At 38.3% G+C, this 27,815-nt stretch overlaps 3 protein-coding genes across 5 annotated transcripts; 2 read left to right on the top strand and 1 right to left on the bottom strand.

Annotated features, from left to right (window-relative positions):
- The first annotated feature begins 9,080 nt into the window (after nucleotides 1-9,080).
- On the top strand, nucleotides 9,081-16,618 carry tbxas1 (thromboxane A synthase 1 (platelet)). Its single transcript, XM_067501365.1, has 14 exons — nucleotides 9,081-9,178; nucleotides 9,781-9,918; nucleotides 10,156-10,249; nucleotides 11,164-11,216; nucleotides 11,392-11,488; nucleotides 11,597-11,713; nucleotides 12,831-12,919; nucleotides 13,010-13,158; nucleotides 13,743-13,873; nucleotides 14,022-14,363; nucleotides 14,509-14,597; nucleotides 14,728-14,865; nucleotides 15,211-15,373; nucleotides 15,520-16,618. Exons 2-14 carry the CDS (start codon nucleotides 9,818-9,820, stop codon nucleotides 15,628-15,630), a joined length of 1,674 nt encoding a protein of 557 aa, XP_067357466.1. The 5' UTR covers nucleotides 9,081-9,178; nucleotides 9,781-9,817; the 3' UTR covers nucleotides 15,631-16,618.
- A 1,445-nt stretch (nucleotides 16,619-18,063) lies between these two features.
- On the bottom strand, nucleotides 18,064-24,049 carry parp12a (poly (ADP-ribose) polymerase family, member 12a). The gene is made up of 11 exons (XM_067501364.1): nucleotides 23,654-24,049; nucleotides 22,875-23,010; nucleotides 22,487-22,742; nucleotides 22,231-22,380; nucleotides 21,941-22,130; nucleotides 21,662-21,836; nucleotides 21,201-21,436; nucleotides 19,629-19,716; nucleotides 19,391-19,521; nucleotides 18,697-18,848; nucleotides 18,064-18,529 (listed from the first exon to the last, which is right to left on the bottom strand). The coding sequence occupies exons 1-11, from the start codon at nucleotides 23,971-23,973 to the stop codon at nucleotides 18,273-18,275; spliced, it is 2,091 nt and encodes a 696-aa protein (XP_067357465.1). The 5' UTR covers nucleotides 23,974-24,049; the 3' UTR covers nucleotides 18,064-18,272.
- Nucleotides 23,925-27,695, top strand: cfap263 (cilia and flagella associated protein 263). 3 transcript variants are annotated; one of them, XM_067501366.1, is made up of 10 exons: nucleotides 23,925-24,064; nucleotides 24,222-24,402; nucleotides 24,717-24,852; nucleotides 25,347-25,508; nucleotides 25,610-25,759; nucleotides 26,010-26,120; nucleotides 26,400-26,498; nucleotides 26,623-26,730; nucleotides 26,870-27,025; nucleotides 27,253-27,695. In XM_067501366.1, the coding sequence occupies exons 2-10, from the start codon at nucleotides 24,257-24,259 to the stop codon at nucleotides 27,379-27,381; spliced, it is 1,197 nt and encodes a 398-aa protein (XP_067357467.1). In that variant the 5' UTR covers nucleotides 23,925-24,064; nucleotides 24,222-24,256; the 3' UTR covers nucleotides 27,382-27,695. The 3 variants fall into 3 exon arrangements, with proteins under 3 accessions (XP_067357467.1, XP_067357468.1, XP_067357469.1); XM_067501367.1 differs by having other exon boundaries at nucleotides 23,953-24,088; XM_067501368.1 differs by lacking the exons at nucleotides 23,925-24,064; nucleotides 25,347-25,508 and having other exon boundaries at nucleotides 24,087-24,402.
- Nucleotides 27,696-27,815: the final 120 nt, after the last annotated feature.

The raw sequence follows: 27,815 nt of genomic DNA, 5'->3' as shown, positions 1-27,815 counted from the left end.
CAGACAACGCCCCAATGTGAGTGCATGCGAATACATGCAAAAAAATGGCAAAAATATCTTTCCAGAGTCCAGAGTCTCCTCTCAGCTCCCTGGTGTTCATAGATGCCTGTCACGTCACTATGAAAAGACAAGACACAGAGAAGGAGTATGACACAGATGCATTCCCCCTGACAGAGAGATGGGTAGATTGAGAGGTGTAGATGATCCCTGAAAAGCACTGCAGGCTTAATATCCCTCCGTATCCTCTCTTCGTGCCGCCTGGTACCAAGACACTTGGGGCTGACGTCAGTGTTATTTCTGTCCATCCCTTGGTCAAGGAAGGGTCATCATCTCTAATACATTATTCACACACGCAGCATCAACCTAGACAGATTTTATCTCAACAGGGCAAAGCATCTATCACCCCTGGCTCAGTGGCTGAATAAGCACAAAAGGCTTACAAAAGCTCTGGCTTCTCTCTTTTTGATTACCACTGCTGATTTGTTGTATAGTGACATATTTGTCCTGGAATTTTAATGTTTTAGAAACCAAAAGACACACGAGTTCTTTAATATGCTATGTTATGTTAAATGGACACACGATGTCCACGAGTTATTCAGCCGTGGATTTTTGACTGATGCTTTAAGTCTCACCAGCCGTCATGAAGCACCTATTGTTACATAAGACTTTCAGTTCTACAGCAAACCCTTGGGAAGTTTAACAACATGCAAACGTGCACAAACACATATGAACGCACCTGAATACACAAATACAGAATAATATCCTTATTTTCTTCCTAATTGTGAAGATATTCTATTAAGTCTTTCCCCTTGCTAATACTGATAGAGTCAGACGATCTGTTATCGTCACCACAGATGTCACCGAGCTTGTACAGACAAAGACCTACGACACTGTGCTGTGACTCTGTTGTGTCACTGCTGCACATCATACTTATGCACCCAGAAGGTGTATAGTCTGGTAGAGTGAGATAACGTTTAAAAAGACCCTAAATACAGATCTTAATGATATGATCACATATTTAAGTAACAGAAAAATGATATGGCAGATGTCTGCTGATACAAATGTTATTATTTTAGTTGATCTTCATGTCCAGTTAATCTACTTGTTCTACTTGTTTCTTCAGGAGCTTATATATTTACTTAAGGTTTCAAATTGATCAGGTATTGACAGGATCCAGTTCTTCTCAAAAGAAGCACCTCATCACCTTAGATTCTCCCTGTAGGCTGATAATTTGAGGACATATACAACATGTCCAAGCAGAAAGACAAATCCTTTCCAGGGTCTGTACACATCCTCTAAAGTACGGCAAGCTAGAGGGAGCTTAGATCACTGTAACGTCACCAGACACTGGTATGGAGAGAATCCACACCAGATGCAAACTCTCACTATTACCAAGCTTTTTGTGGATTCTGTTTGTATTTGGATTAAAATTCAAGATATTAAACTGAAATATAACATCTTTTTTTTTGTCCTTTTGCCTTATCTCATGAGTTCAGGGTCACCACAGCAGATCATTGTCCGTTGATTTGGCACTGTTTTTTCTTCCTGTTGCAACCCTCCCCAATTTCTACCGGGCTTGGACTGGCACTGCGCGGCTGGGGAGGGGAATGGGCTGTTTCTTGCCCAGAGACACTTCGACGGACTGAACCACTGACCCTGTGGTCCGTGGACCAACTGAGCTACAGCCACCTCTTTTGACATATAACATCAAAACTGTTACTTTTTTACACAAGGAGCAGACACAGAGGAAATTTAACATTATGCTGCTGGCCAGCCAATAAATCAAATATTGACTTGACTTTTAGCTCTCTTGAGCAAAATACAGTATCTGGTGCTTTAGCTGCTAAATGCTCCATATGTACAACTACTAAATGCAAACTATGCCTGCTGTTTAATGAGTTGGTTAATAAAGCTTTTTAGAGCTTAAATGCCTTCCTCTCATCTGAAAACTACAATGGTGAGAAGTTCCAGTAGTGAAGCAAGCAGGAAGCTTGACAGATTCTAAAATGTTTTTGTATGTGTATTGTTATGTGTATTGATGTCTCTATTTTTGAGGGTAGCTGGGTGATAGTTTCTGTGAGTTTATCACGCTAAAACACAATATATCATATCACCTTAAAAAAGCCTGGCTCAGCCTGTTTATCATCCTCATTTTGTTTGTAGTTTTATATGCAACTCCACAGTCTCTGTATGTTTTTCATGTGTGTTTTAAACTATGTTTCGGTTTGTTTATTGGTTGTCAGCTACCTGCATGCTGCTCACTACACCCTGCCAGTCTGGGAGGAAACCTCCAGTGCTTTAGGGCTCCTACACTCGTACATATCTTTCAGCAGGAGTTTCTCATAGATGTTAACAGATCAAGCTTTTATTTTAACATCTACTACTACTACTGGGCACGTGTTTCAGTTGATGAAACAAAAATAATTTTTCATCCAACTGTCAGTGCCAATAGGATTACATATAATAAATATTTAAATATACAGATTTTTTTGGCTATATACATTTTCTCTGTGATTACCATTGTTGTCCATGTTTTAAACCGAGCACAAAGCACTAGTCTGTCAGCCTTCAGGTAATGGTTATTCATTCTCTGTGCTATTTCTGCCCCCTTCCATTTCCATGATGCGCGGCTTACTCTAATGCTGGGCTGAGAAGAAAGGCAGCTGATGGATGTATGCTGCAGCCATCAGCTGCCGCCACTAACATAGTAATTGAAATGGTAATTTTCTGATATAGATGATGACCTGTGTTCAGCCAGAAATCCCAGGCCTTATTGGATAATGAACAGGGAGAGAACCGTCCCATCAAAACTCATTGTGAGACTCAGTCACAATGCGATTGAAGGAGAGAGCAGTTTGTTAGTGTGGTGTAAAAGCAGACTATGCAAAGTGCCAGTTCAGCTTTGCATTGTCCTCCTCTTCTTTTCTCTCCATCTGTTCTTTTTTTACATTTCAAATCAGTAACGTTTATTATTCCCCATGTGCCAACAAATGCTCAAAAAGCATTTTCCTAAATTCATTGTGTACACCTTCAACAAGTCTTCACTACTTTAATATGTCTAGGTGAGTGTGGGTGGATTTGTGTAGCAGTGAATGTCTAGGATTTTGTGTTTACGTAAATGAGTTTCACCTGAACCATGTCTGTCCTTTTTTTTTTCTTTTTCTTTATTTTTATATATCTCTGTTTCCCTTGGTCTCTGTGGCATGTGGCTTGATAAGGAAATGTGGTGCTATTGTGCTGTATGGCAGACAGGTAGCTTTGTGTTTTGTCATTCAAATCATTCTCAGTTCCTTTGAACTGAATTTGATGGCTAACTAGTGAACCTGAACAACCAGCTCAAAGTGACCAACTCTTTTTTAGAGCTTCTCTTTTTCCTTCTCTTTTGTCAGACTCCCAACACACAAGCAGACACCTCTAAACCAGACTAATTACTAATTTGGCCATCAGAATAATCATCCCCACTAAAGCACAGAGGGGCACATTAAAAGGATTGTTCTGCCTTTCATTTTCTTTTGAAAATCGTTACATTTTAAAAATGCGTTTTAGTAGTTAATCATCATAGAAATGTATTATTGCTGTAAATACAACACTGACAAATTATCACTTTTAAATGCTGCTAAAATGCTTCATAGAGCTGTAGAGAATAACAGCAGGGTGGGATGATTTGCTGGGTTCATCACAACAACTTTCATGTTAAACAAATTGTACTCATTTGATCTTTTAAAATAAAAACACTGATTATAGTTATTTTTGGTAATAGTCAACTTGTTTTAACTCTGATGTGTCATTGTGTTGCCTCCTACATGTTTACCTTGAAAGGTTGTGTTCTGATCCTTTTCAACTGTTGACTATAGGACCAGACTTGCCAAAAATCATTATGTGTGCATTTCAATTATTTTCACAAATTGGCTTTTCAGATGCAAGAGAATGAAGCCCAAGAGACCTGCAAAATACTACTCTGCTTTATTTTACACTGTGTCTATGTCTTCACTTGTATCTCAGCAGGCCTCATTCAAATAGGGTAATATAATGTAAATAAGCAAGGATGAGATTACAACAGGGGCAGCCAGGACTGGGAAGCCAGGCAGGCATGTTAACTGGAAGGGGGAGGCAGGACAAAGGAACACGGAGGCTCGACCACAAAGACAAATCAGCAATGAAAGGAAGGGCCACCAGAGGCGACGGTATTTGCACAGTAATTGGTTGTTTTTGTCGCCATCACATAAGGCCTGTTAATGAATGCAATGGTAATAAAATAGAAATAAGGACAGGTTGGTTCTTTAGCAGGCAGACCACTGTCTCCTAAAGAAACAATGGCCTTATTACTTAACCTCATTTCACAGAAGAGAAGCTAAAAGAAAAATAGAAAAGTGTGTGTAGAGCCTGGCACAACTAGAATGTCCCTTGAAGTTTTTTGGGGGGATGTTTATCTCAGTACAGGAATGGTCACAAAAATTCAGTGAATTTTTAATGCAACTCTGCATTGGTTGTTGAAGGTTTCGTTATCTGACATACAGTATCATTTGGAGGCTAATGTTTATTTTGAGGTAATTACTACTGAAGGCTGGGTGGTAGGGATTTTATTAGTTTCCGTGCCCTTGCCTCAGAGCAAACATTTTACCTGGACTCATGAAGCCTCAGACATGACACATCAGAGAGAATGTTCTGCCAAGGCTCGGGCTGTTACTACACCAAGGCCTGCCCTCACTGAATAACCTGCCAAAGCTGAGAGATTCTTTTCTTTTGTGCCCTAGAAAAATTTCCTCTGGTGGTGCACATTTGTCTTTAAACTGAGTACTTAGTCCAGGCAAGGGAAGTGGCTTCTCTTGCTTTGTAGAGGAGCAAAGCAGCAAAGTCAGAGGGTGAAAATGTATTTATCTCCTAAAAGCCTGAATTCAGACCTATTAAGAATTTATTTTAGACCTTCTTAATAAAGATCTGAAGGATTCAAACTGTCTAAAGTCAGTTTTCCTTCACTGTTTGCCTGCAGGGAAATTCCACCTTAAAATAGGATTCACATGTACTATTCCATTGGACTTGAATCAGTCAGTATTTATGAACATGAACAGCCAGTATGCTAAAAACACACAAATAGCTCTGGGGCTACTCCATTTCTCATAAATTATAAATTGAGCACTCCTGAAGTTTTATATGAGCTTGGACATACAAATTTTATACAAATTCTCTAAAGGGTTAGGGTGCACAGACATTTTCTATTATGTTTTGTACAGCAAGATGAACAACTCCATGGACTGTCTCATCTTTAAGAATTATTTTGCAATTTGGTTTAGAGGAAACTTTCACATGTTTGAACTGATATATTTTTTAATGGTCTATTTGAATTGTAGAGAGTTTATTTGTCATATTTTTTGGCAAAGATGAGAACAGACAATACAAGAACAGTGATATTATTCTGTATGATGGACGCCCTCCTGCAGGTGTTTTGCCCTTTTAAAAGTTGTCCTACAGACTGTAGCTGATCTGCAAAGATTGGTTTCAAAAGAATATAAAGGTCTCAGAAAAGGTTCACATGTTGGCAAGGAATCTTAAAAACAGATTGCAAATTAACAGTAGATCTAGCGAAATGGTTAAATAGGGGATTGCTGATATAAGCATTAAATGCAACTCTGCAATATGGCTTTTAGACTGCATTCAGCCATATCCCAAACTTTGACACCAAGTGGCTTTAGGCAGTCTGACTGGTAATGGATTTGCCGAGTAGGGGGAGAGGCATCTTCATCATGTTTCATTTCAGGCACCCAGTGCCCTCTGGTGGTCCTCGGAGCAGGCGCCATCCAACCAGCTTCTTTTTTTCCCTCAGCTAGTCTCTCCATTAATAGCTTAGTGCTACTCCAGCTCCCATTGTTATTCCTGCCTGGCTGCATGCTGTGCAAAGGATGTTCCATGTTTATCAGACCAAAAATACTGTGCATCTGTGCTTAAGGCGAATGAGCTCTGAATGCAGATGTCCTCCTCTTATGCTCCCAAACTTTCTTTATTCTTGTTGATATCTTTGACCTTGCTTCTAACACTTTGTGACCTATTAGAAAAAGCTTCATCGCTGAGGCCAAAGGATGCCTTGATGGACAAGAGCACTGTTCAACAATTTGCACTGATTCACTTGTCGGGAGAGTGTTTATCCTAGTCAGAGCCCTAGGGGAGTTAGTTAAAAAATAATTTTTTAGTTAAAAAGTAAAAATGCAAATTTTAGATCATAGTCCCCACAATAAAACACAAATCCCACAGTTGTTGGTTTGATCCCGGCTCCTCTGGTCACATGTCGAAGTGTCCTTGAGCAAGATACTGAACCCCAACTTAGTTGCTCCCAGTGAGCATTGGCCAGCTGCATAGCAGCTTCCCCATCAGTGTGTGAGTGTGTGTGTGTTTGGGAGTGCGAATAGGTGAATGAGGAGCAGTGTAAAGTGCTTTGAGTGCCAACAGGTAGAAAAGTGCCATATAAGTGCAGACCATTTACCATTTACCATTTAGGTACCCAGCACTGCACTGTTCAGCCAAAGTTCTCCTGTCATTATTTGAAATCTGTCAAAAGTCACTGTCATGTGTTGAATTCATAGTGGAAGGTTGCAGCTGTTGTTTTTAAACAATGTCAAAGTTGATTTTTGGTTTGGCCAAATTAGGGCAATTTTGATTCATGGATTATTTTTAATGGTAGCCCTATTTTTTAGTGAAATAAATGACACCTTTTAAAAACTTAAGGAAACAATCAGTGTCATTGTTGCAGTACCCATCTTTTCCGACCCAGAAATTATCAGTAAACAGATAATATGGTGTGTGAGTGCTCTCTACAGGCAATTTAAGGAAGTGCAAATAGTTGAATTGATATTTATTTGTATTTTTACTTTTTATGTTTTTGCTGTATTTTTTCTGTTTTGCTTCAGAGGTCACATTTAAGCCCTTCCCTCTGCTGGGACATAATTTCCAATGTGCATCATGCTACAGTATGTTTGTCAGTGCTACAGTTATGTCTTTGTATACAGTTCAATAACAAATGAATCACAACAATTTGACAGACAGAAATGCTGAACCTAGTTCTTTTCATCCTTTTTATTGTTTTTTAGTTTCATGAACATGTAATAACAAATATACAAACGTCAGTTACAGTGCATTGTGTAAGAGACTGAGCAGAGTTGTGCAGCTTTCTGATGGGTGAAGAGACAAACTACAGACTTCTTCTTCAGCCTCACTTACCTTGAAGTGTCCCTTACAGCTCAGAGGACCCTCTAGCACTCTTGTCAAACAAAAAGGGAGTTATGGTAGACTCACAATTATGAACTGATGTTCAACAAGCTCACAAAGAAAAATCCATGAGGTAACAAATAGTCCTCTCCACTACTGCAAGAATGCTGCCTGTTTAGAAAGTGCTGTAATAAGTAATAGTTTTTTTAGATTTGTACCAATTTTTCATAATAAGAATAAAAATAAGAGCGTTGGCCAGCTGCATAGCAGCTCCCCCGTGAGTGTGAGTGGGTGAATGAGAAGCAGTGTAAAGCGCTTTGAGAACCAATAGTTAGAAAAGCGCTATACAAGTGCAGACCATTTATCCTTGAGAGCCCATTGGAGACGTTTTTAACCTACAACATTCCCACACTTGGTTATAAAAGGATAATGCTGTTTTATAATATCTTAACTGTGTAATAAAATAGTGCGGTTGGTAGTATTTACAAAGAACATGACCCATAAATGCAAAAAAAAAATACAAATGCCAAACTTTATTCAAAGTTTATTGCATAGATTCAACATCACTGACACTTTTCCCTTGTTGCATGTAGCTACAGAGTGGACTGGTAGAACTAGGTCTCAACTGGTAGAACTGAGGGTAAGCAGGAGGTGCATCAGTTGCCTTTGAAAACATTAACAGGTTATTTAAAGTGACAGCTGTGGTGGTAGGCTGTCCTAGGAATACCAACGATATGGGTTATCCCTTAAGAAATGAAAAACAAGGAATGCTTACCTTGGGACAATACAGTGCATTCTTTTGAAGATGGTAGCTCTAACAAAGACAGATATGGACTTACTTAGCTAGTTAATTGAAGCACAGGTGACAACTCTTCCTTAGCACATTGTGTAGTCAACCATTCTTTTTCTCATCAAGGAAACTGTAGATGTACTGTAGGATAACAGGTCCCCTCTGCAACAAATATAAACATAAAATATGGTGTTGGAAAAGGCCTGTAATGATAAAGAAAACTGCTGCAAAAACTCCTTGCAACTGAAGGTATGAACGCAGACACTGACTACAAGTACTATACTACACATAGTCTTTGAAGTCACCTTCAACACATGGTAACTAATAATATCATTAATCTTTAATGCCAAGATGGACATTTTCTGCAAGTTTTTGTTGAAATTGTCAGTGATTGTCAATAATTTCTATTCCTTTATTTTTTACAGCATCTTCACTTCTGTGAAAAAACTCACTTTTTCTGTCTTTTCTCTGTTCAAAATTACCATACGTCTGTCTGATGAGGTCAACTGTTTGCTGCTAAAGATAAAATGTAAGTGACTGGCCTGTCCGCTTCTTCTATTTTCTTCTCACTCAACCAGGAATCCATAGGCATGCTACAGGACAAACATCTACAGATATTTAGATTATACCGTTTTAACACAAAATGCATTATATTTTTATTATATCAATTAAAATGTGTTGCAATGTTGTACTGGTACAGGAAAGCATTTTGAAACCATTTTGTAACCCTACACAAACCATTCCTTAGTTGTTGTGTTTTTTAGTAGAGCAACAAATTGCTATTGTTTGCCTATATCTGTCATATAATCATGTGGCCTAATAATAGGCTAATAGTAAATAAAGAAAAAAATATTATTATTAATGATCTGAGCCATACTTGTGACAACTGTCTAATTAAGTGTGGGTTGTTTTTAGTTGGTAAGCATAAGGAAACCCCCTTTCCAACTGCAGAGTTTAAATGTATAAAAGGCTCATTTGTATTAATATCGGGATGTTTTTTAATTCAAAATTTAATAAAACTGGCACAGTATAACACAGCGTAGTACATGTATGAACGCAGCTCCTGGTGTAATGCAGTTCTACTCCGGTCCAGCAGGTGGCCGTGCGCTGCTCTCCTCTCCACTGCAGGACAAGTAAATGAGAAACAGAGCAAGACTTTACTCTAACATTGTCTTGCAACAAGCATCAGAGGTGAGTGTCCTCACAAGCAGGTTTCACATTTTTTACATTAACCAACTTTCCCCCACATGGAAGTGTGGCGCTCACATTTGGCATGAAAGTATAATCGACGAGCAGCAAAGAGTTGAACAAATAGAGAATCTGTATTGTTAGCTAGTGAGTTAGCCTAGCATCACATATGATATTTTAAACACTGCATTTCTACAGAATAAATTGAGAAAGAGTTAGCTTTCGCAGACATAGATTGTCATATATTATTGACGATGAATTGTGTCAATAATCATTGGCAGGTGTACCCATGGATAGAAAGGCCATGTCTATGTTAATATGCAGATAAAGGTGAGCACTGTCAACGCTTGAGTCAAAGCAGAGAGTCAACATTTTTAGACATAAACCCGAGAGGACTGTATTCAATGAGATCTTCTGTTATATTTCTTTGAACACATCCTCATTTTGATATTTAGGATATAGGGTATTAGTAGTGTCATCATTCAGATCTACAGTACTTTTAAGACCAATATCATTTTTTTGTGTGTTCAACTAATAATATTTAATAAAGAAATAACTAAGTTGTCATTCTATGATCAGTCTTTTCATCTTCTCTTTCTCCCCAGGTGCCGTGGATCCAAAACTGGCAGGTGTTTCTCCACTATGAAGGCTGTAGTTGACTTCCTGAATGTATGCCACAGCGCTGCCAGTGGGCTGTCTGTGACACTCAGCTTGTTCCTCATCTTCTTAGGTCTTCTCTACTGGTCAGTAAATGCTTGTCTGTGATTCCTAAATTTTGCAGCTGCCATGGAAATTAGGTCATTTATATAATGTATTTGTAATAAAGGACAAACGAGGAAAGTCTTGTGTACCTCTAGCAATGTGATCATACAATAAATGCACACATCACACAAGTTTGTAATTGATCAGGTAAAAATACTGAACCAGAATTTATATTCTTCACTTCCTTTCATGAACTCTATACTGTGTTGATCCTTTAGGTATTCAGTTTACCCCTTTTCTGTCCTTTCTCGATGTGGCATCAAACACCCAAAGCCACTACCTTTTTTGGGCAACATATTCATGTTTCGCCAGGTAAGATGCTGTATAATAGAGTAAAGTCTGACATAATTTCAACATAAGTTTTAATTTTCATCACAGGTACATCAAGTCTGCAGTGCCAAGACTTTTGGCCAAGAACCCCCTAAAATTTGACTAATATCTTAATAAGTACATTGGTTTATTATGTCAACTTTAAGCATTGGGAATATTCAGTGTTGTGTTTTACTAAATGGATGATCAATATATCTCTCTCTACATAAAAAAAAACTGATGCTATTATTTTAGCATACTTTAGGTTTTATTACTATAAAACTAGACAGTAAGAGAAAGAGAAACACTCGAACTATATGAATAATAAACACTCACATAGAAAAGTGAGCAATGGTGTCCCGGGGTTTGATGCTAAACAGATGAGTCTCAGCAAAGGAGATTCTGTCCGTATAGCTCCAGCTGCTGACAGTTTTTAAGCCAATGTCAGAAACTTGAAATCAGACAAGTCACTCTTTCAGTATGCACAAAACTATCAAGATTTACTTAACTCTGAGAGGAGTATTAACTCAGATGATTTTTAAATCTGTTTCACTTGCACTTGTTTAGTGCAGTAGAAAACAATATGTAAAATCATTTGAAACAATTCTTTCTTGCTCTCCTACTCATTAGTGAATAGTAATTAATTTATTTGCTCATTATTTCAGTTATTGATCAAAATATTTTACAATTATTTGGTTGCCAGTTTGCCAGAATAAAAAGTAAACTCATTAAAATGTTTTTGAGATTTTTGATCTGATCTGATATTAATCTATGAATATTCATCCAATATCTTAGAGATCTAAATTAAAATAGTGTGATTAGTAAATCCCAAAAGGGATAGCTCAGGTTTGTCATGGGAGCAACTCAAAATAGTTTTTCCTGTTTCAGCTGACATTGTTTTGTAATGTTCCTTTTAGGGTTTTTTCACCCCACTGCAAGATCTCATAAGGACACATGGCCGAGTTTGTGGGCAAGTAAAAACAAAGCCATTGACCGGTGTTTGATTAAATTATAGTCTGTACAGTTTTAAGACTTTAATTGTTCTACATTGTGAAATTAACTGGATATTTGCTTGGTAAACCTATACGTAGCATACATTAGCACCCAGTGTTTAAAGTGATTGAGGCTCCAGTGCTGTATGTTAGGTATTATTTGGGCCGGAGACCAGTTGTGGTGGTAGCAGACCCTGACATGCTCAGAGAAGTGATGGTGAGGGACTTCAGCAAATTTCCAAATAGAATGGTAAGTAGATTAACCAACATGCATATACATTACAGCGGTCACTCGTGACTCCCCAACTCAAATGAAGTGACGATAACAGGGTCTGCATTCTCTTGCCTTTCTGTGCAGAATCTTCGCTTTGCAACCAAGCCAATGACTGACTGTCTGCTAATGTTGAGGAGTGAGCGATGGAAGAGAGTGCGTAGCATCCTGACCCCATCGTTCAGTGCTGTCAAGATGAAAGAGGTTAGACAGGAATGCTCTGATTGACTGAGAGCCGATTTGATTTTTATTTTGTTTTGTTTGTTTCTTGTGGTTTTTAAACTTGCTAGCAGATCATAAATGGATGGATGATATATATCACACATTATCATACAGATATTTGTTCTGGTAATGTATTGTCTGTCATTAAATGGAGGACAAATGTTCTCCTTCTTAAGGGTTGTTACTAACCACATTTTTCTTTGTGAATGTTATGAACTATGATGTAGACGGTGTTTAATACAGTTCATTTATGATAAATGTTACAATTTGTGTATCTAATATATGCAGGAATGTTTGTTTAAAATTCAGGGTGAGCCACTGTGGCCTGCTACTACTGACAAGCCTAGTATACAAATTTATGGTGGAGCTGCTCTACTTCTTTTGACTGATAAAACAACCAATTAGTTTACCATATTTAAGCCTCACATGCCCAAAGGCCTGTTGAGTTCATAGTCCATTTGTTCAATGTTGACCATAATTACTATTTTAGTTTTTTGATTCCTTTTAGCAATAAACTTGGCCTATCAGTCCAAGTTCAGTCCGCATAACCACATTGTATTACTCTTCATTTCAACTACTTATAAAACCTTATTTTTTCATTTTCAGTCAGAAGTAAATCAAAACTATTTCATCACACTGTAGTATTTGGTGATGGGATTCCTGTATGCTTGTCTACTTTTGAAGAAATTTTATTTATATTTAAGCACCTACTGGAGCTTTTGTTGGTCTAAAAAGCGTCATCCAGCTATTGTAGTTTTAGTTTATGTGTTTGTAGATCCAAATGTTCCCTTATTTGTAATGAGCGATTATGTATGTATCAGTGATTAGTTAGAACGAATGAGCTGCTTGTCAACTTTGACCAGAGGCTTGTTTGAAGAAGTAAAGGTGAGGCATTCAGACCTTAGAACACTGTACCGGGTACATTGCACAGACTAGATGAAATAATATCAGGAGGATGATCTCAGAATGCACAGTGAACCAAAACACACGTCAGAGCTGGCTGTTGAATGGATAAAGCAAGCTAACATGAAGCTTTTGGAATGGGAATCCTAAGTCTCTTAATGTCCCCATGTTTGCCTTTCGTTTCCTTTCTCTGTAGATGGTCCCACTCATCAATACAGCCATTGATGCCCTGATAAAGAACTTGAATGTTTACGCAGAGTCTGGGGAGGCCTTTGACATCCACAGGTAGACAAAGCATGGTACAGATACACAGTTGTAATGATGGTGTTCTTTTTTATTCTGGCTCATATTTTTGATGCTGTGCGTGTTTTTCAGGTGTTTTGGCTGCTTCACCATGGATGTTATCGCCAGTGTGGCGTTTGGAACACAGGTGGACTCTCAGAACAACCCAGATGACCCGTTTGTCCGACATGCTCAGATGTTCTTCTCCTTTTCTTTCTTCAGGCCCATCATGCTTTTTTTCAGTCAGTCAAGTATTTTTGTAAAAAAACAAAATTATACATATATACAATTGGGGATCAAAAGTTAGTACACTGCTATTTTTAAATGGCGAAAACAGTAAAAGTAACAGTAACAGTAAATTGTTTTTCATCATCATACGATTTAATGCACATTAATGCAAATGTTCAGTGATCAGAAATTAATTTAAGTTAGTTTTTAATTTATGAAGAGGGATGCAAACATTGATGATATGATTTTCATTATTTAAAATTTTACAAGAATTATTTTGCAACCCCTTACAATGAAATGGTATGTAAACCTTGGAGATGCAAATTTATCCAAAAATCTCATATAACAATAATGTGCATTCAGCTCATACAAATTTCATCGTCAGACGTAACAAAAAGAAGTGTATAAAAAAGTAATTACAATTCTAATAGCATTATAATATACTGTATAATAGAGAGCGACAGGGAGAGAGAGTCTGAGTGAGTGAGTCTCTGGAATATACAATTCTTTGTTACAAACAAACGCATTTTCAGTGTGAAGTGTGTACAGTTGGTTTCAAAGGTTATATTATACCAGCAACTTTGGTTTGTATGTGCAGTTGCTTTTCCCTTCATTGCGGCTCCACTGGCTGGACTCATCCCCAACAGAAAACGAGACCAGATGAATCAGTTCTTTATCAGCATCATTCAAAAAATCATCAAGCAGAGAGAGGAGCAGCCTCCTGAACAGGTGACTCAGTACAGACATTTTAAAATGTTTAGCCCTGACCATATCATTCACCTGTTGGAAATAATTATACTCCACCTTAATTTTTCCTTATGAACACATACTGCATTTAGCTTTTGACATTATTCCATACATTTTTTTTTTCATGTAGAGGCGTCGAGACTTCCTTCAGCTCATGCTAGATGCTCGAACAAGCACAGAGTGTGTGTCTGTGGAACGCTTTGACACAGCGCTAGATCATATGAACCAGCAGACACAGTCATTTGTGTCAGATGAGGACAATGAGCGACCTCAGCTGCAGGAACCACACACCAGACGTCTGCAGAAAAAGATGATGACTGAGGATGAGATTGTGGGCCAGGCTTTTGTCTTCCTACTGGCAGGCTTTGAAACCAGCAGCAACACATTGGCTTTTGCCTGCTACCTCCTGGCCATCCACCCTGAATGTCAACGCAGAGTACAGGAGGAGGTGGATGCGTTCTTTACCAGACATGTGAGTGTACCGCATTGTTTTTTGATCTGATTGGATTCGATCTAGTTACAGTTGAAAATTGACATTGAAGGCTTTATAACTTTACAAGACAAATTAATTTCAAATTTTATGTTTAAACATTTACTGAATTATGGTAAATCCTTAGGAGTCCCCAGATTACACAAATGTCCAGGAACTGAAGTATATAGACATGGTTATATGTGAAGCTTTGCGCCTCTACCCTCCTGGATTCAGGTAAATAAAGAACTTTTTTGTTTTTTTTACTTATTTAGCAATTGAACAACTTTTTCTGTGCATACTTACAGGGAATTTGTAGTTCATCACACAGGATCTTTAGCATGGCATTGCATTTTGTCTCAAAAAGGTTTGCCCGAGACATCGAGCAGGACTGTGTGGTGAATGGACAGTTCCTCCCTAAAGGAGCAACTTTAGAGATACCAGCAGGCTTCCTCCATTATGACCCAGAGCACTGGCTAGAGCCTGAAAGGTTTATCCCTGAGAGGTAACCACATGAAGTTAAGCAAACCAGGGGACAGATGTAAATAGAATATAGAATGTCCGGGAAACGAAATATGCACCTCAAGTCCATGCATACACACAATTTTTGCATACACACAAGAGGGTGTGAATGACTTAAACATTTTAAGAGTAAGACGGTTGATCATATTTGCTTTCTTTTTGTTTATAGCCACAGCTTCTCAGTCAGTGACTTTTTTTTATTGTTACCTTATTGTAACCTCTAGATATATGTGATAAATTATGTGTGGTACCTGAGATGTAGATGGTGTTTAATGTACAAGAAAAAGTCTCGTAGCGTTCCAAACTAAAACTTGTGATTGACCCCCAGATTTACAGCAGAGGCCAAGGCCAATCGACATCCTTTCGTTTACCTGCCATTTGGGGCAGGCCCCCGTAACTGTGTGGGAATGAGGCTTGCCCAGCTGGAAATAAAAATGGCCCTAGTTCATCTATTCTACAGGTTCAATATTGTGGCCTGCTCTGAGACAAAGGTGGGTAGGACGCTTGGACGCTAAAGGGTCAGCTACAGAATATTATGAGTTTTAGAAAGGATTTAAGTAGACAGCATACATAAAGTGACTACTACATTTAATACATAAAATTTACATTTTATGAATTACATCTTTCTTTCTTTCAGGTTCCTCTTGAGTTGAAGTCATCAAGCACTTTAGGACCAAAAAATGGCATCTTTGTCAAAATCACTAGAAGAGACGTGGAAGGTCAAGTGCATACTTCACCAGACATGTGAGAAGTTGAACTGTGAGTTCGTCTTCTTACATGGCAGAAAGATTCTCTCAGCAGTTACAAACTGTTATACAGAGCCCTTTGATTTTGTGACTGTGATGCACAGCATCTTTGTGTCAGGCTCACTACAATATAGACCACAAAGTCACTACAACCTACAGACATGAGGAGCCGAGCCCAGGACTGGTGGAAGGTCTCTCGACCTCCTGAACTACAGACACCACATTTTATAGTTTACTTTCCTCACCTTTATAGTCCCCTCAAGTTACTGCAGTCACAAACCCCCAGCACTATGTAGCAGCTACATGCACATATTTGGTGCATTTATTGTACACATGCTTTCCTACTACTAGGTTGGCATAATGATGCTCCTGTTACTGGTTATATTTAAATATATTTTGATTCATGATGCCTGACACAGTGTCTTCATGCTTCGGCATTATTTAATCTCTTAAACTAAATGTTTAACATTTAGTTTTTACGACCTGAAAAATTCCTCAGAGGAAACAGAATCAAACGTTTCCCAATTTCTCACTGCACATAAAGTCTAATTTCAGGAAATGGCATAAAAAGCGTCTTTTGATTTAGTCTGCGATGGACATACTGTAATAAACCTATTTCTTAAGTAGTGTCAGTGCTTGGGAGTGATTTTTAAAAAGCTTGTTTGAAACAGCATTGCTTTTTTTGTTACAGACTTATAACTAATCATTATTTTAAATATTTCTATGAAACTGAATTTTAGTTATTAAATGTGACTGTAGGCGGAGGGTTGAATATTCCCTTTGAATTAGAATGGCTCTAATAGCAATTGTAGTATTTTAAATATTTTGTGAGAAAATGGGGAAAATGGAATGGAAATCGAGAATATTTTGTCTGAATATTTTGAATAAGAGTCCAAATATATGAAACAAATGTCTGAAATTATGTAACAAAAATCTGAATATTTTGAATGAAAGTCTGAATATATAAAAATAAAACTGACGTAATCAATGCACAGGCGCCATCTTGTGTAATGTTTGCCATACTGCAGAGATACACATTGTGCACCCATGCCATTTGATGTTCCTCTGGCTTCACGCTGTGTTATTTCAGTCATCCTCTGAGTGAAAGACTCATAAATTCCCCCAAGAATCTCTGTGTGGAGTTTGCATGTTCTCTGCATGCTTGCATGGGTTTCCTCTGGGTGCTCCGGCTTCCTCCCACAATTCAAAGACATGCATGTTAGGGCGGTTAATTGGTGACTTTAAAATATTGCCCATAGCTGCGAATGTGAGTGTGAATGGTTGTCTCTCTGATTACTCGTAACGAGATGACGAGACGTGATATATGCTTTAAATTGCTAATGCCCTGTAAAGTAAATATTGCCAAGAAATGTGCCACACCAAAGTATTAGTGTATTTCTGCTGATGCCATTTTGTTGTAAAATCCCAACTGTCCACAGGAGTGTATTTACACCATAATGGCTTCTGTGTTCTTGGTGGAGTTGAATATAATAGTGAATGGTTTGCACTTATATGGCGCTTTTCTACCTATTGGCACTCAAAGCAGAAACGCTGTTTCTCATTCACCCATTTGCACTCACATTCACACACACACCGATGGGGGAGCTGCTATGCAGCCGGGAGCAACTAAGTTGGATTTCATTGTCTTGTTCAAGGACACTTTGACATGTGCCCAGAGGAGCTGGGGATCGAACCAAAAACTGGGGGTTTGGTGGAAGACCACTCTACCTCCTGCGCCACAGTTGTAATGTTTAACATTTAATATATTTAAAGTTTTGTTCCATGTTCTTTAATCTTTAATCGATATAGCAGAGCTTAAGATGTTGAGGTTCTCTTTGGGAGTGACGAGGATGGACAGGATCAGGAATGAGGACATCAGAGGGACAGCTCATGTTAGATGTTTTGGAAATAAAGTCAGAGAGGCCAGATTGAGGTGGTTTGGACATGTTCAGAGGAGAAACTGTGAATATATCGGTAGAAGGATGCTGAGGTTGGAGCTGCCAGGCAGGAGGTCTAGAGGAAGACCAAAGAGGAGATTTATGGATGTAGTGAGGGAGGACATGAAGTCAGTTGGTGTGAGTGAAGAGGATGCAGAGGATAGAGTTAGATGGAGGCACATGATTCGCTGGTGCGACCCCTGAAAGGGAGCAGCCGAAAGGAAAAGAAGAAGTTATTAATATATTCAGACTTTCATTCCATATATGAATACTTTTATAAATACTTATTATACTTATTAATACTTATTCTGTATGTTTATATTTTCATTCCATATATTTAGACTTTCAGTCAATATTGTCAGATTTCATTGTATATATTCAGACTATATTCTCAAGTATTTTTATTCCATATTTTCATTTTTCCCATTCAATTTTCTCACTAATATATACATTTATATAGATTTTCTGTTGGGTGCAACATAAAAACAGTAATTGGACTAATTTGAAAGCATTTTATTATATGCTTACACGCTAATTAGCCTACCTCCGTTAATTAATCAAGGAAAATCTTTTCATGTTTTCATGTATCTATAATGCAGTGCAAAAATCAAATCACGGAAAAACACCACAAACCTTAGAAGAAAAACAGTGGTTGGCACTAATCAAACAACAGAGTATAGACAGAACATTTACATTTGATCAGTGAATTATGTGTAATTGATAAGGTATTCTGGGTAAATCTGTTGTTTCTCAAAGACAACATAGATGCTGGGATTGCTCTGAGAGTCCACACAACTGTCATAGAGGGTTAGGGCGTTTCCTTTCGATGGAGGTCGGACATAGCTGCTCCTCCCTTTGGTGTAGTCCCCCACCAGGACCAGAGCAACAAACATGATCTTGTTCTGCCTTCCTTTGGCCCTGGAATATCTGTCTGAGTAAGACGCATCTCTGGCAAAGTAGCTTCCTAAAAAATAAGGTATTTTTAGCCTTGACAAATGATACTGCTTTTCTCTAAGTTCTGATTACCTGATACATGTGAGTTTCCTGCTCTATTCTAAAATGACAAACTTTAATTTCTTGATATACACTCTATATGCATATTCATGTTATCTGCATTGGCTGCTACTGTACCTTTGCCATAGGCTGTGCCATGGACTCCACACATCCTCCAGTCAAAGTTTTGCTCACAGATGGCCTCAATTAGAGACTCATCTGTCCCATGGAACAAGTACTGCTGATTTACACTTTTCCCACCATTCCTCTCGTTCATCTGTGTTTTTTGCCTGAGCACATAATGAAAACAAAAGCTTTATGTGATGACTTATTTTAAAAAGGCTGTATTATGCATAATTTTGAAATTATTATTTTTTTTAAAATAGCTACAGACAATTTACACAATTCCAAAAACTGATTATTTTTCTTAAAACGGGTGTTTTGGCAGTACTTCTTCATCTCTGTATGGAATGGTTAATTTTACTTCTGTCTATTTAAGCCACCGCTCACCCCAAGTCCACTATCAAAGGGGGTTTAAAGAAAGTGCTTGGGTTGTGCAGGAAAGCTTTAGGAAGGTCTTGCCACAGTGTGGACAGAGCAGACAGAGACACAAAGAAAAGAGAGACACAAGAAATAATGTGTTGATCACAGAACTGTAGAGGTGCTGGTATGTGGATTTTGTTTGATTTGTACAGAACTAGCTGTTTCTCTGGCAGTACTGTAGCCCTATGTATAACACAGAGTGATAATCCTAATTGGCAAGAAACAAAGATAGCAATATTTGTTAAATAATTTCCTTTCTAAAGCCAAAAAAACCCTTTCTGTAGTTTACCACTGAAAAACTTTCCACAAAGAGGGGTTCTGGATTCTCTGGATGCTGGTAATCGTACTGTGGGGCATAGTGTTCTTAAACAGTGTCGTAATCAAACCATAATCCTTGTCAGATTTGGAAAGAAGCACAAGCTGAAAAATAAGCATACAGAGTATTAATGAAGGGTACAAATGCTTATTTGATACAAAACATTGTAAAAATCTCACATTTTTATCCCCGTACATGCTCTATTAGATACCTTGTATCCAAAACCAGGTAGGGCATCCTTGTCCCAGTGGGCTGGGACGCTTTCTGCTATGGTGGAGCTGGAGCTTTGTGATGATGTACTGCAGAGGAGAAAAAACACACAGTGACTAGAATGGGCATTTCCTGCAGAAAATGCGTGTGATTGCTGAAAGCCAGCCGTTGCAGCCATCGCCGAATCTGCAGCTCTGAACGTTGTAGAAGCGACAGGCAACACTGTAGCATGTGTAGTTTTTTTAAAATATTGAACAACTAGTGAAAGCACATGAAACAATAAGGAAGTTTTCAATTGCTATTCACAAACTCTCCAGCAGATGGCAGCCTGTCCAAAGGAATCAACTGTTGCCATCTTGTCCTCTCAACACTAATGAAGTTCTGGCGGTAGTACTAAAGGCCCTGTACAATATAGAAGTTAAATCAGAAAGAAAAAAAAAATTTTTTTTGAGGTAAAAAAACGAGTTAAATAACTGACCACACGGTGGCGCTAGAGAGCCCACACTGTAACATGTGAAGCATTTCATCGTTGGGCAGCTTTCCTGAAAGTTTCATAACAATATCACGTAAAGTTTCCGAGATACAGCCGTGTTAAGATTGCTCTCATAGACGGCAAAAAAGAAATCATACAAATATTCATAACAATTATTGTACATCAGCTGTCAGCCCACAGAGTAATACGTCATCTCTCCTAACTGTACTTAACATATTACAGTTGGAACCATGTTTCTAGCTGTAAGCGTCTAGGAGTAGTAGCACGTGAAAACAACTAACATAAACATGCTGATATCTGACCACACGGTGGCGCTATAGAGCCCACGCTGTAACATGTGAAGCTGTTCATCATGGGACAGTACTAGACAAAGCTGCATCATGCTACCATGTGTAGTTTTTGAGATATTGCAGTATTAAGATTCCTCTCATAGACGGCAATGCAAAAAACAAATCATACAAATATTCATAACAATTATTGTACATCAGCTGTCAGCCCACAGAGTAATACATCAACTCTCCTAACTGTACTTAACATATTACAGTTGGAACCATGTTTCTAGCTGTAAGCGTGTAGGACTAGTAGCATGTCAAAAAACGCACATAAACATGCTGATAGCTGACCACACGGTGGCGCTATAGAGCCCACGCTGTAACATGTGAAGCATTTCATTATGGGACAGCATCCCACAAAGCAGCATCATGCTACCATGTGTAGTTTTTGAGATATTGCAGTTTAAACATCACTCCCATAGACTTTCCATTCAAAAAAAAATTCATATTAATATTCATAATAATTACAGTACATTAGGTATCAGCACACAGAATAATAGCACACCTCTCCCAACCATGCTTAACATGTTACAGTTGGAACCATGTTTACAGCTGTTAGCACTTAGGAGTTTTAGCACGCCGAAAAATTGGCGGAAGAATACGGAATAATAATAAAATTAAATACTGGAAACAACAATAGTGTGATTGCTTTCAGCAATCACACTAATAAGCAACATCACTAGTCAAGTCACTATCAGCAATGTCTGAATCACAAGGATAATGCTAATTCTAAATGGAAATTAAATACCTGTTCACCTTCATCTTCACATCGTGAGCAGACACAAAGTGAGGCCTTCTTCTGACCTCTCTCTTGGTTTTGTATTTTAAATTCTCCTGATACATCTGCTGGGTTCCTGGTTCGCCTTTGAAGTGCAGAACGTACTGCTGTTTGCCAGCACTAAAAGGAATCGTCATATCTCTGTCTGCCAGGTACACGTTCTCCAGAGATTGTGAAGTAACAGAGGCCAGTGAATCACTATCACCCTAAGGAGAACACAAAAATCAGAGAATAGTCCACCAAAGTTTAGATGTCAAACATGCCAGTGATCAAATGAGAGTATTATTTATAAAACGTGATGTAGAAATTATAAAGCTATGTACCCTTCAAAGTGTAGCTATTAGGGATCACATGCACTTAAAACTAACTTTTCAGCTTATCATAACTGAACAAAGACCCACAGCTACAGTGTTTGTACATGTTGAGCTGACCTGACCATACTCGATCCATTTCCCCCTCTCATCCTTCCAGTACCACAGCCACTGTGTTGTAAGAATGTAGTGAGGCGGCTTTGAGATAGAGGAGGCAGTGGACAAGCGATGAACTGGAGACCCTTCATATGTCATTGTCATGAAGTCAACAAACTGCCCTACAGGGGATGCAGAGCTGAAAGAAAGCCGCCAGCAAATTCTATCAGTAAATGTATTTATCATCTCTGGACTATATTACTAAAAGATGTATACATCTGTGTGATTTGTTTGTTCCCCCACTTTTGAAAACCCAATAGACTGAAAATCCCTGAGATGGACTTTGGCTGATCCATGCAGCTTGTGTTGTGTTCTGGATCACAGTAGGCCTTTTCAATGTCCTCCATGTTGTGCAGGTCCTTCCAGGTCTTACCATCACTGTCTAAAACCTGCCATCTGTACGGCAGGTGCCAGTGGACACGAGCACACTTCTCTGGGAGAAGCAACAGAAGGATAAACTGTAACTCAGGCGATTGCACACTTATAAACAAATTTTCTAGTCACATGGATCTGCACGCATGTCATGGACTTACCTTTGAAGCTGCAGTGCATACGAATGAAGTAGAGGCAAATTTCACTCTTGTCAGCATCATTTATAGGTTTAGATGAACAATTAGTACTAGTAGGGGACCGAGGGTTGCTGCGAGAAGGATTCTGTGTGGGCTTTCTTACCTCTGGCATATCTGTTGAAGAAACACATACAATCTGTCCATAGATAATGTGCAAACAATCACTCTGAGTAGCTGAAAAAGCTCAGAAAAAAAATATTTTTAATAAATTATTCTTTACTAGGCATAGGGGGAGCTCCTTGACCCATGATGATCAATTTGTTTCTGTAGAGCCCTTTAAGGTTTTTAATAATCTCCTGACCGAATCCTTGGAAAATCTTCATTCCTTGTGCATCAAATGCGTGGACTCTCTTACATGATGATCCAAACTTGCAGTTACCCTGGGCATAGTGTTGGCAGATGTGAAGCTTGGTGCAGGCGGTGGTGTACTTGCAGGAACCGTGCACGCCATTGCCCTTGTTATAATGTGAGCAGATCTAGAGTGGGGTATAGAAAAGGGTAACCACTTGGTTATAAAAATATTCAGTTCATTCAGAAGAATGAACTATTTTCTAAACAATATCAAGACACATTGAATGTCTGTCACCCATCATGCTGCTAAAATGCACCTCAGGTAGTAGAAAAGGATCATTCTGCAGTAACAGTTGGAACAGCTGTTTTTCTGTCAGCTCGTGAAGGTCATGTTTCCTTAGAAGCTCTGCATTGTGCTGGGAATCCAGACTATGGGGTTTTCTACATTTGGCTCTAAAAATGACAACAAAATACACTTCAGTTAAGGGTATTTTAAAGGTAATCCACAGAAATAAGGGATGCCTAGTTCTGATTCTAGTTCAATGATACACAATCACACTCGAGATCAGGTTGTCTGCCATCTGCTGGTCAAATACAGAACTTACAATTGATTGGATCTTTGTTTAAGTTTCATATTATTATTGTTGTTGTTGTTGTTGGTGCTGTCAATTTGAACAGTTGTTCCATGTTTAGATGTTGAATTGTGTTGAAAGAAACTTGGTAAAACACACCCACGTCAGAAAAATTGGAAACAGAATTTAGGAAAATTTGCATTGTTTGGTCTTTTTTGTAAACTTTTGTTTTAAAGTTCTGATTTCTAGTATCGGGAAAGAAAACGAATAGGCCGAGGGACGAGTTAGTGTTTGTCAACACTGTCCTGTTCCGGGTAAATCCGGCAACAAAAGGTTGGGTGTGTGCAGAGGTTTAAAGTTTAAAGGTTCAAACATAACAAGTTGGTTGATAAAGCCTTTCTCACTACAACTACTACTCTCCTTATCCCGTACTGTCTAATAACCCGGATATGGGAACATTTACAAACCCTGTGCATATAGCCGTCATGAATACGGTTTGATTAAACACGAACCACAATACTCACTCGTACGTGCAACCTCCGCAAACAAAATACTTGCAGAGGTGTAAACCATCGCACTGTGGACACTCTCCGGGTTTCTTCTGACAGATCCGCAAACTGGTTTTAGCCACTATCAAACTATCCGGGGACATTATGTTATTCCCGGTGGCCCCTTCTCTGCCTTGTTGAATTGCTATTTTACCGTCGTCGAACACGACAGTCCGCAAGACTGAATCTGCAACAGTAAACTTCTGCGCGATCGTCTCATCCAGGCTCTGGAAGTCCAGACACCCCTGGTTGCTGCAAAGGGTTTTGAGGATGAATTTAGAAATGATTGAAGTCATCTTCCAAATACGATTTGCCTGTTCCAACAACCTTCACCCTCTTTTCTCCCTTGGTGACGCCTTGTTACAGAGAAACGAAACTGAACATCAAGTGGGCAAGGACTTTTATCACTACGTGTGTCTCTGTTGTTTTAATAATATTTTTTTAATTTACATGCAAACACAAACAATAGCCCTGAAATTACTAATATGGGAAATAATGTGAACATTTTGTCTACCTTTGCTTTATCTCTTTTCTCGTTGCAAAGCTCTACAGCTTACTGAGGTTTGCGTAGGCACGTAAATGCAACAATGGCCCATAGAAACAACCTCAGTGATTCAGTGTACCTTAGCAACCATGGAGGACGAGCTTTCAGTGATGAGAGAAAAAGACAACGAGATCACAGCAAAACAAGAAGAACTCATCTACAACCAAATCGAAGAACTAAAGTAAGAAAATAAAATAATTCAAGAACACATCATGGGTAGATATACGTAAACCTTGACGTTTGTTAACCCTTTATTAGCATTAGTTTAGCCTACCTAAAGCTAAAGCTAGTTAAGATTAGCCTAACGTGGCTCTAACAGTTGAAAATAGAGTAGAAAGTAGCTCCTAAAACATTACCATAGTTATCTGACAAACATTGGATGAATATAGACGAATCTAGAAGTTCAATTTAAACAAGGCTAGGTTAAAAAAAAGACTTATGAAATGCACTGAAATCACGTTGAACTGTCTTTGTTTTTATTTACTTCCTGATCAGATGGTCCAATGCAGCCCTACTGTCAGAGAATGATATGTTTGAACGATTCATCAGCCGCCTGGATTCACAGGACCTAGTGTTCTTGGCTGGCGGAGAAACCCTGGGGGTAGCAGGAGCCTCCCAGGCGGAGGGTTGGGTGAGTGACACCCAGTGTCAAGACTAATTTACTCAGAATCAGTTGTGACTGCAGGTTACATGAATGAACACGATGGGGACGGACTTTACTCACACTGCACATACAAAGTCAGAAAGGGCTAGATTCAGTTGAGAATCACATTACAAGCATTCGTTCTCCATGTTACAAAACAGGATAGCAGAGAGAACCATAAACTCAAATACACTGTATATACAGTAAGTGGAAATAGTGACAAGCCATACTACTGCATATTAACAGCCATGTATGCTTCTTTGTGCCATAGCATCGCAGAGAAATGGCAACAATTCTCCCTAATATAATTTAATTTTATCTATAAAGATATATGTACGTTTACAGTCAGACCTGGCAATCTTCTTGTCAATACATTTTGAGACTAATATTGAGTGATTTTAATTCTGTTCATAAATACTCTTCTCGGCACTGCACTCCTGACTGACATGCATGATTTTGTGTGTGTGCGCATTCCTTATCAGAGTCATGGATGGAGACGGCGATCCCGTTCCTACATGGCAGATCGGCTCCAGCAGCTGACCTTGGAACAAAAACTTTATGTGGCACAGAGAGCAATAACAGATATACGACAAGACCAGGAGGAGCTAGAACAGAGATATAAGAGAATTCAGGACAGTTACAAGGTCACAAGACTCTGCTGCATATAAAAACAAAGCAAAAGCTAACAAAACCAAAAACAGACAATGCAACAATGCAATTTTCCTGATTCTGCTTGTCTTTGCAGGCCTCTCTGAAAGAGGCGGAATTGCGTCTAACAGAAATCAGGAAGTCCAAGAAAGAGTTTGAACGCAGACTGCTCAAATCTATGAAAGATAACAGACTGGATATAAAGGACCCAGACAAGGTGCTGCAGTACATTGAAGACAAGTTAAAGGTAAAGATGATGTCAACCTGAAACAAAACTGAGCTACTCAGACTCAACCTATGAAAGATGTTTCATTTATATGTTGAAAAGAATTTATATACATGAGTTTATATATAATTAAATGTTTGTAAATGTATTTTTAAAAAGTATTGATTTTAGTCATATTTTAAAAACGTTTCTCAGTTAATTTGAAAGAAAAATATTTTATAATATTTCGTCATTTTCCTTTCGTTGTTCACATACACACAAACACGAAAAGATCACCCAGTTGGAGAAGTTTAATCTGAAGAACCAGATGCTGATGGTCCAGGAGAAAAAGCTCCAGCAGCAGTTTCATCAGAAGAAAGAGATGGGTAAAGCTGAGTATGAGGTAAAGAATTACTTGAATGGTACTAAAAAAGGCTGAAATAAGCTAGTAAATGCGACAGTTTCATCATTTTTGTCATAATAGATTGTCAGTTGGTTGTGTGGTTTGTCAGACTGTTTTTTTTAGAGAAGAGTATGTGATCTGCTTTTTGTAACCACGGTTATTTATTTACAGTACTTACTTGCCATGATTTCTTTGTAAGAACTTACATCTTCAATCTGAAATATAATTCCCCACATTTTCAATAGTTAGTAAATGTATGTCATTGTGTGTTGAATGTAGGAAATTTTTCACGAGTGCGATGAACAGAGTATTAACAAAAGTCTGGATGAACTTCAGGTCAACAGTTTGAGAGTGCAACGTATCCTCAGTTCACACAAGGTAATTCATTATAAATTTGCTTGAAAGAGAAAGAACATGTTTTCAGTGTCATTTAGGGTAAGTGCATTAAACTTATCCCACCTTTGCAGTGAAGTTCATCATTATTCTTGTGTTTGTGTGAAAGGAGAAAATGCAGAGTGTGACATGGGAGTCTGCAGAATTGAGCAATGACATCACCAGCAGGAAAGAGATGTTGGCAAAAATTGAGGAGGAGATACAGCATGCTGAGGAGGTCTGTTACATAATGAAGCCCTCTTAAAAGGATAATTTTAGTCATTTTTTAAATTAATATCTGAAATATCTATCTGCTGCTTATTTCCCTAAGTAATTCCCTTTCTTAACTCAGTCTCGTTATTTTTTTGTCACTTCAGGAACGTTTAAAGGCAGAGGCCCTCAACCAACACCTGCATCGCCAGATGACAGATTATAAGGCTCCTGATATCACTGAGTACATACATGTCAAGGACAAACACAAGAAATTGCAGCAGAGTATTCACACTTGGGAGAGGAAGGTTGCGATCGCTGAGGTAAAAATAAATAAATAAATTATATATATATATATATATTAATATATATATAAATTAATGAGTGAACCCTCCTCCACATTCCTTATCTCATTTATAAAAATGGGATAAGAAATTTAAATGCCAAGTCTTATTTTTAATTTTAATCATGCCACAGCTTGCCTCAGTTCAGATGAGGAAAAACCCACCATATCCAAAACAATGGGCTTTCTGTTTTCTGTTTTGACCAGATAGCCTTGAAGACCCACACTAAAGCCTGGAACACACAGGCAGCCACTTTTACTCCAGCAAACAGTGATGCAGCTGGAGCGAGATCCGCTGAACACCAAATGCCAGTTAAGCTCCCACACATACTCTAGCAGAATACATGAAGTGGCAGAGACTTAAAAAACATACTTGAATAATTAAAAGATACACATTATGTCCCAAACCACGGTGCCCACTGGGAAACCTTGCTCCATTTGCAAATGCTGTTTGACATTTTATACATTTAATAACAATCTACGTTCTTGTCAAGATTGTTAGGAAAAGAAGAAAGAAAACCATAAACTATCAACTTGAAGCATTTATCCTAAACATGGCTTTAAGGTTTTTGTTCACCCATACTGATGATTTTTATGATAAATAGTATATGCTTCACTGGATTAATGTAAATAAAGATGTGCTTCCACTCCTTCACTGCTTTTACTCCATATTTATCTGACAACTGATTACTAGTTAATCTGCAATTTAAGTAGCTATAAAGTAATTCACCCTACAATCGTCTTGAAAGCAGTATTTTGCTATTAGCATT

The sequence above is a fragment of the Channa argus genome, chromosome 4 (assembly GCF_033026475.1).
Source record: "Channa argus isolate prfri chromosome 4, Channa argus male v1.0, whole genome shotgun sequence".
NCBI lineage: Eukaryota > Metazoa > Chordata > Actinopteri > Anabantiformes > Channidae > Channa > Channa argus.
This window is presented reverse-complemented; position numbering and strand designations above follow the sequence as displayed.

What these genes read in the sequence shown, in the direction of transcription:
- cfap263 (XM_067501366.1), top strand. Translation starts at nt 24,257, where the DNA reads ATGCAACAATGGCCCATAGAAACAACCTCAGTGATTCAGTGTACCTTA. An exon ending in CCTCCCAGGCGGAGGGTTGG is followed by an intron (nt 24,853 to 25,346) that starts GTGAGTGACACC and finishes ATTCCTTATCAG; the next exon opens with AGTCATGGATGGAGACGGCG. An exon ending in TGGGTAAAGCTGAGTATGAG is followed by an intron (nt 26,121 to 26,399) that starts GTAAAGAATTAC and finishes TGTTGAATGTAG; the next exon opens with GAAATTTTTCACGAGTGCGA.
- tbxas1 (XM_067501365.1), top strand. Translation starts at nt 9,818, where the DNA reads ATGAAGGCTGTAGTTGACTTCCTGAATGTATGCCACAGCGCTGCCAGT. An exon ending in ATGCGTTCTTTACCAGACAT is followed by an intron (nt 14,364 to 14,508) that starts GTGAGTGTACCG and finishes GTAAATCCTTAG; the next exon opens with GAGTCCCCAGATTACACAAA. An exon ending in CTCTACCCTCCTGGATTCAG is followed by an intron (nt 14,598 to 14,727) that starts GTAAATAAAGAA and finishes TGTCTCAAAAAG; the next exon opens with GTTTGCCCGAGACATCGAGC.
- parp12a (XM_067501364.1), bottom strand. Translation starts at nt 23,973, where the DNA reads ATGACTTCAATCATTTCTAAATTCATCCTCAAAACCCTTTGCAGCAAC. An exon ending in ATCCTTTTCTACTACCTGAG is followed by an intron (nt 22,743 to 22,874) that starts GTGCATTTTAGC and finishes ACCCCACTCTAG; the next exon opens with ATCTGCTCACATTATAACAA. An exon ending in TACCTGGTTTTGGATACAAG is followed by an intron (nt 19,522 to 19,628) that starts GTATCTAATAGA and finishes CTTATTTTTCAG; the next exon opens with CTTGTGCTTCTTTCCAAATC.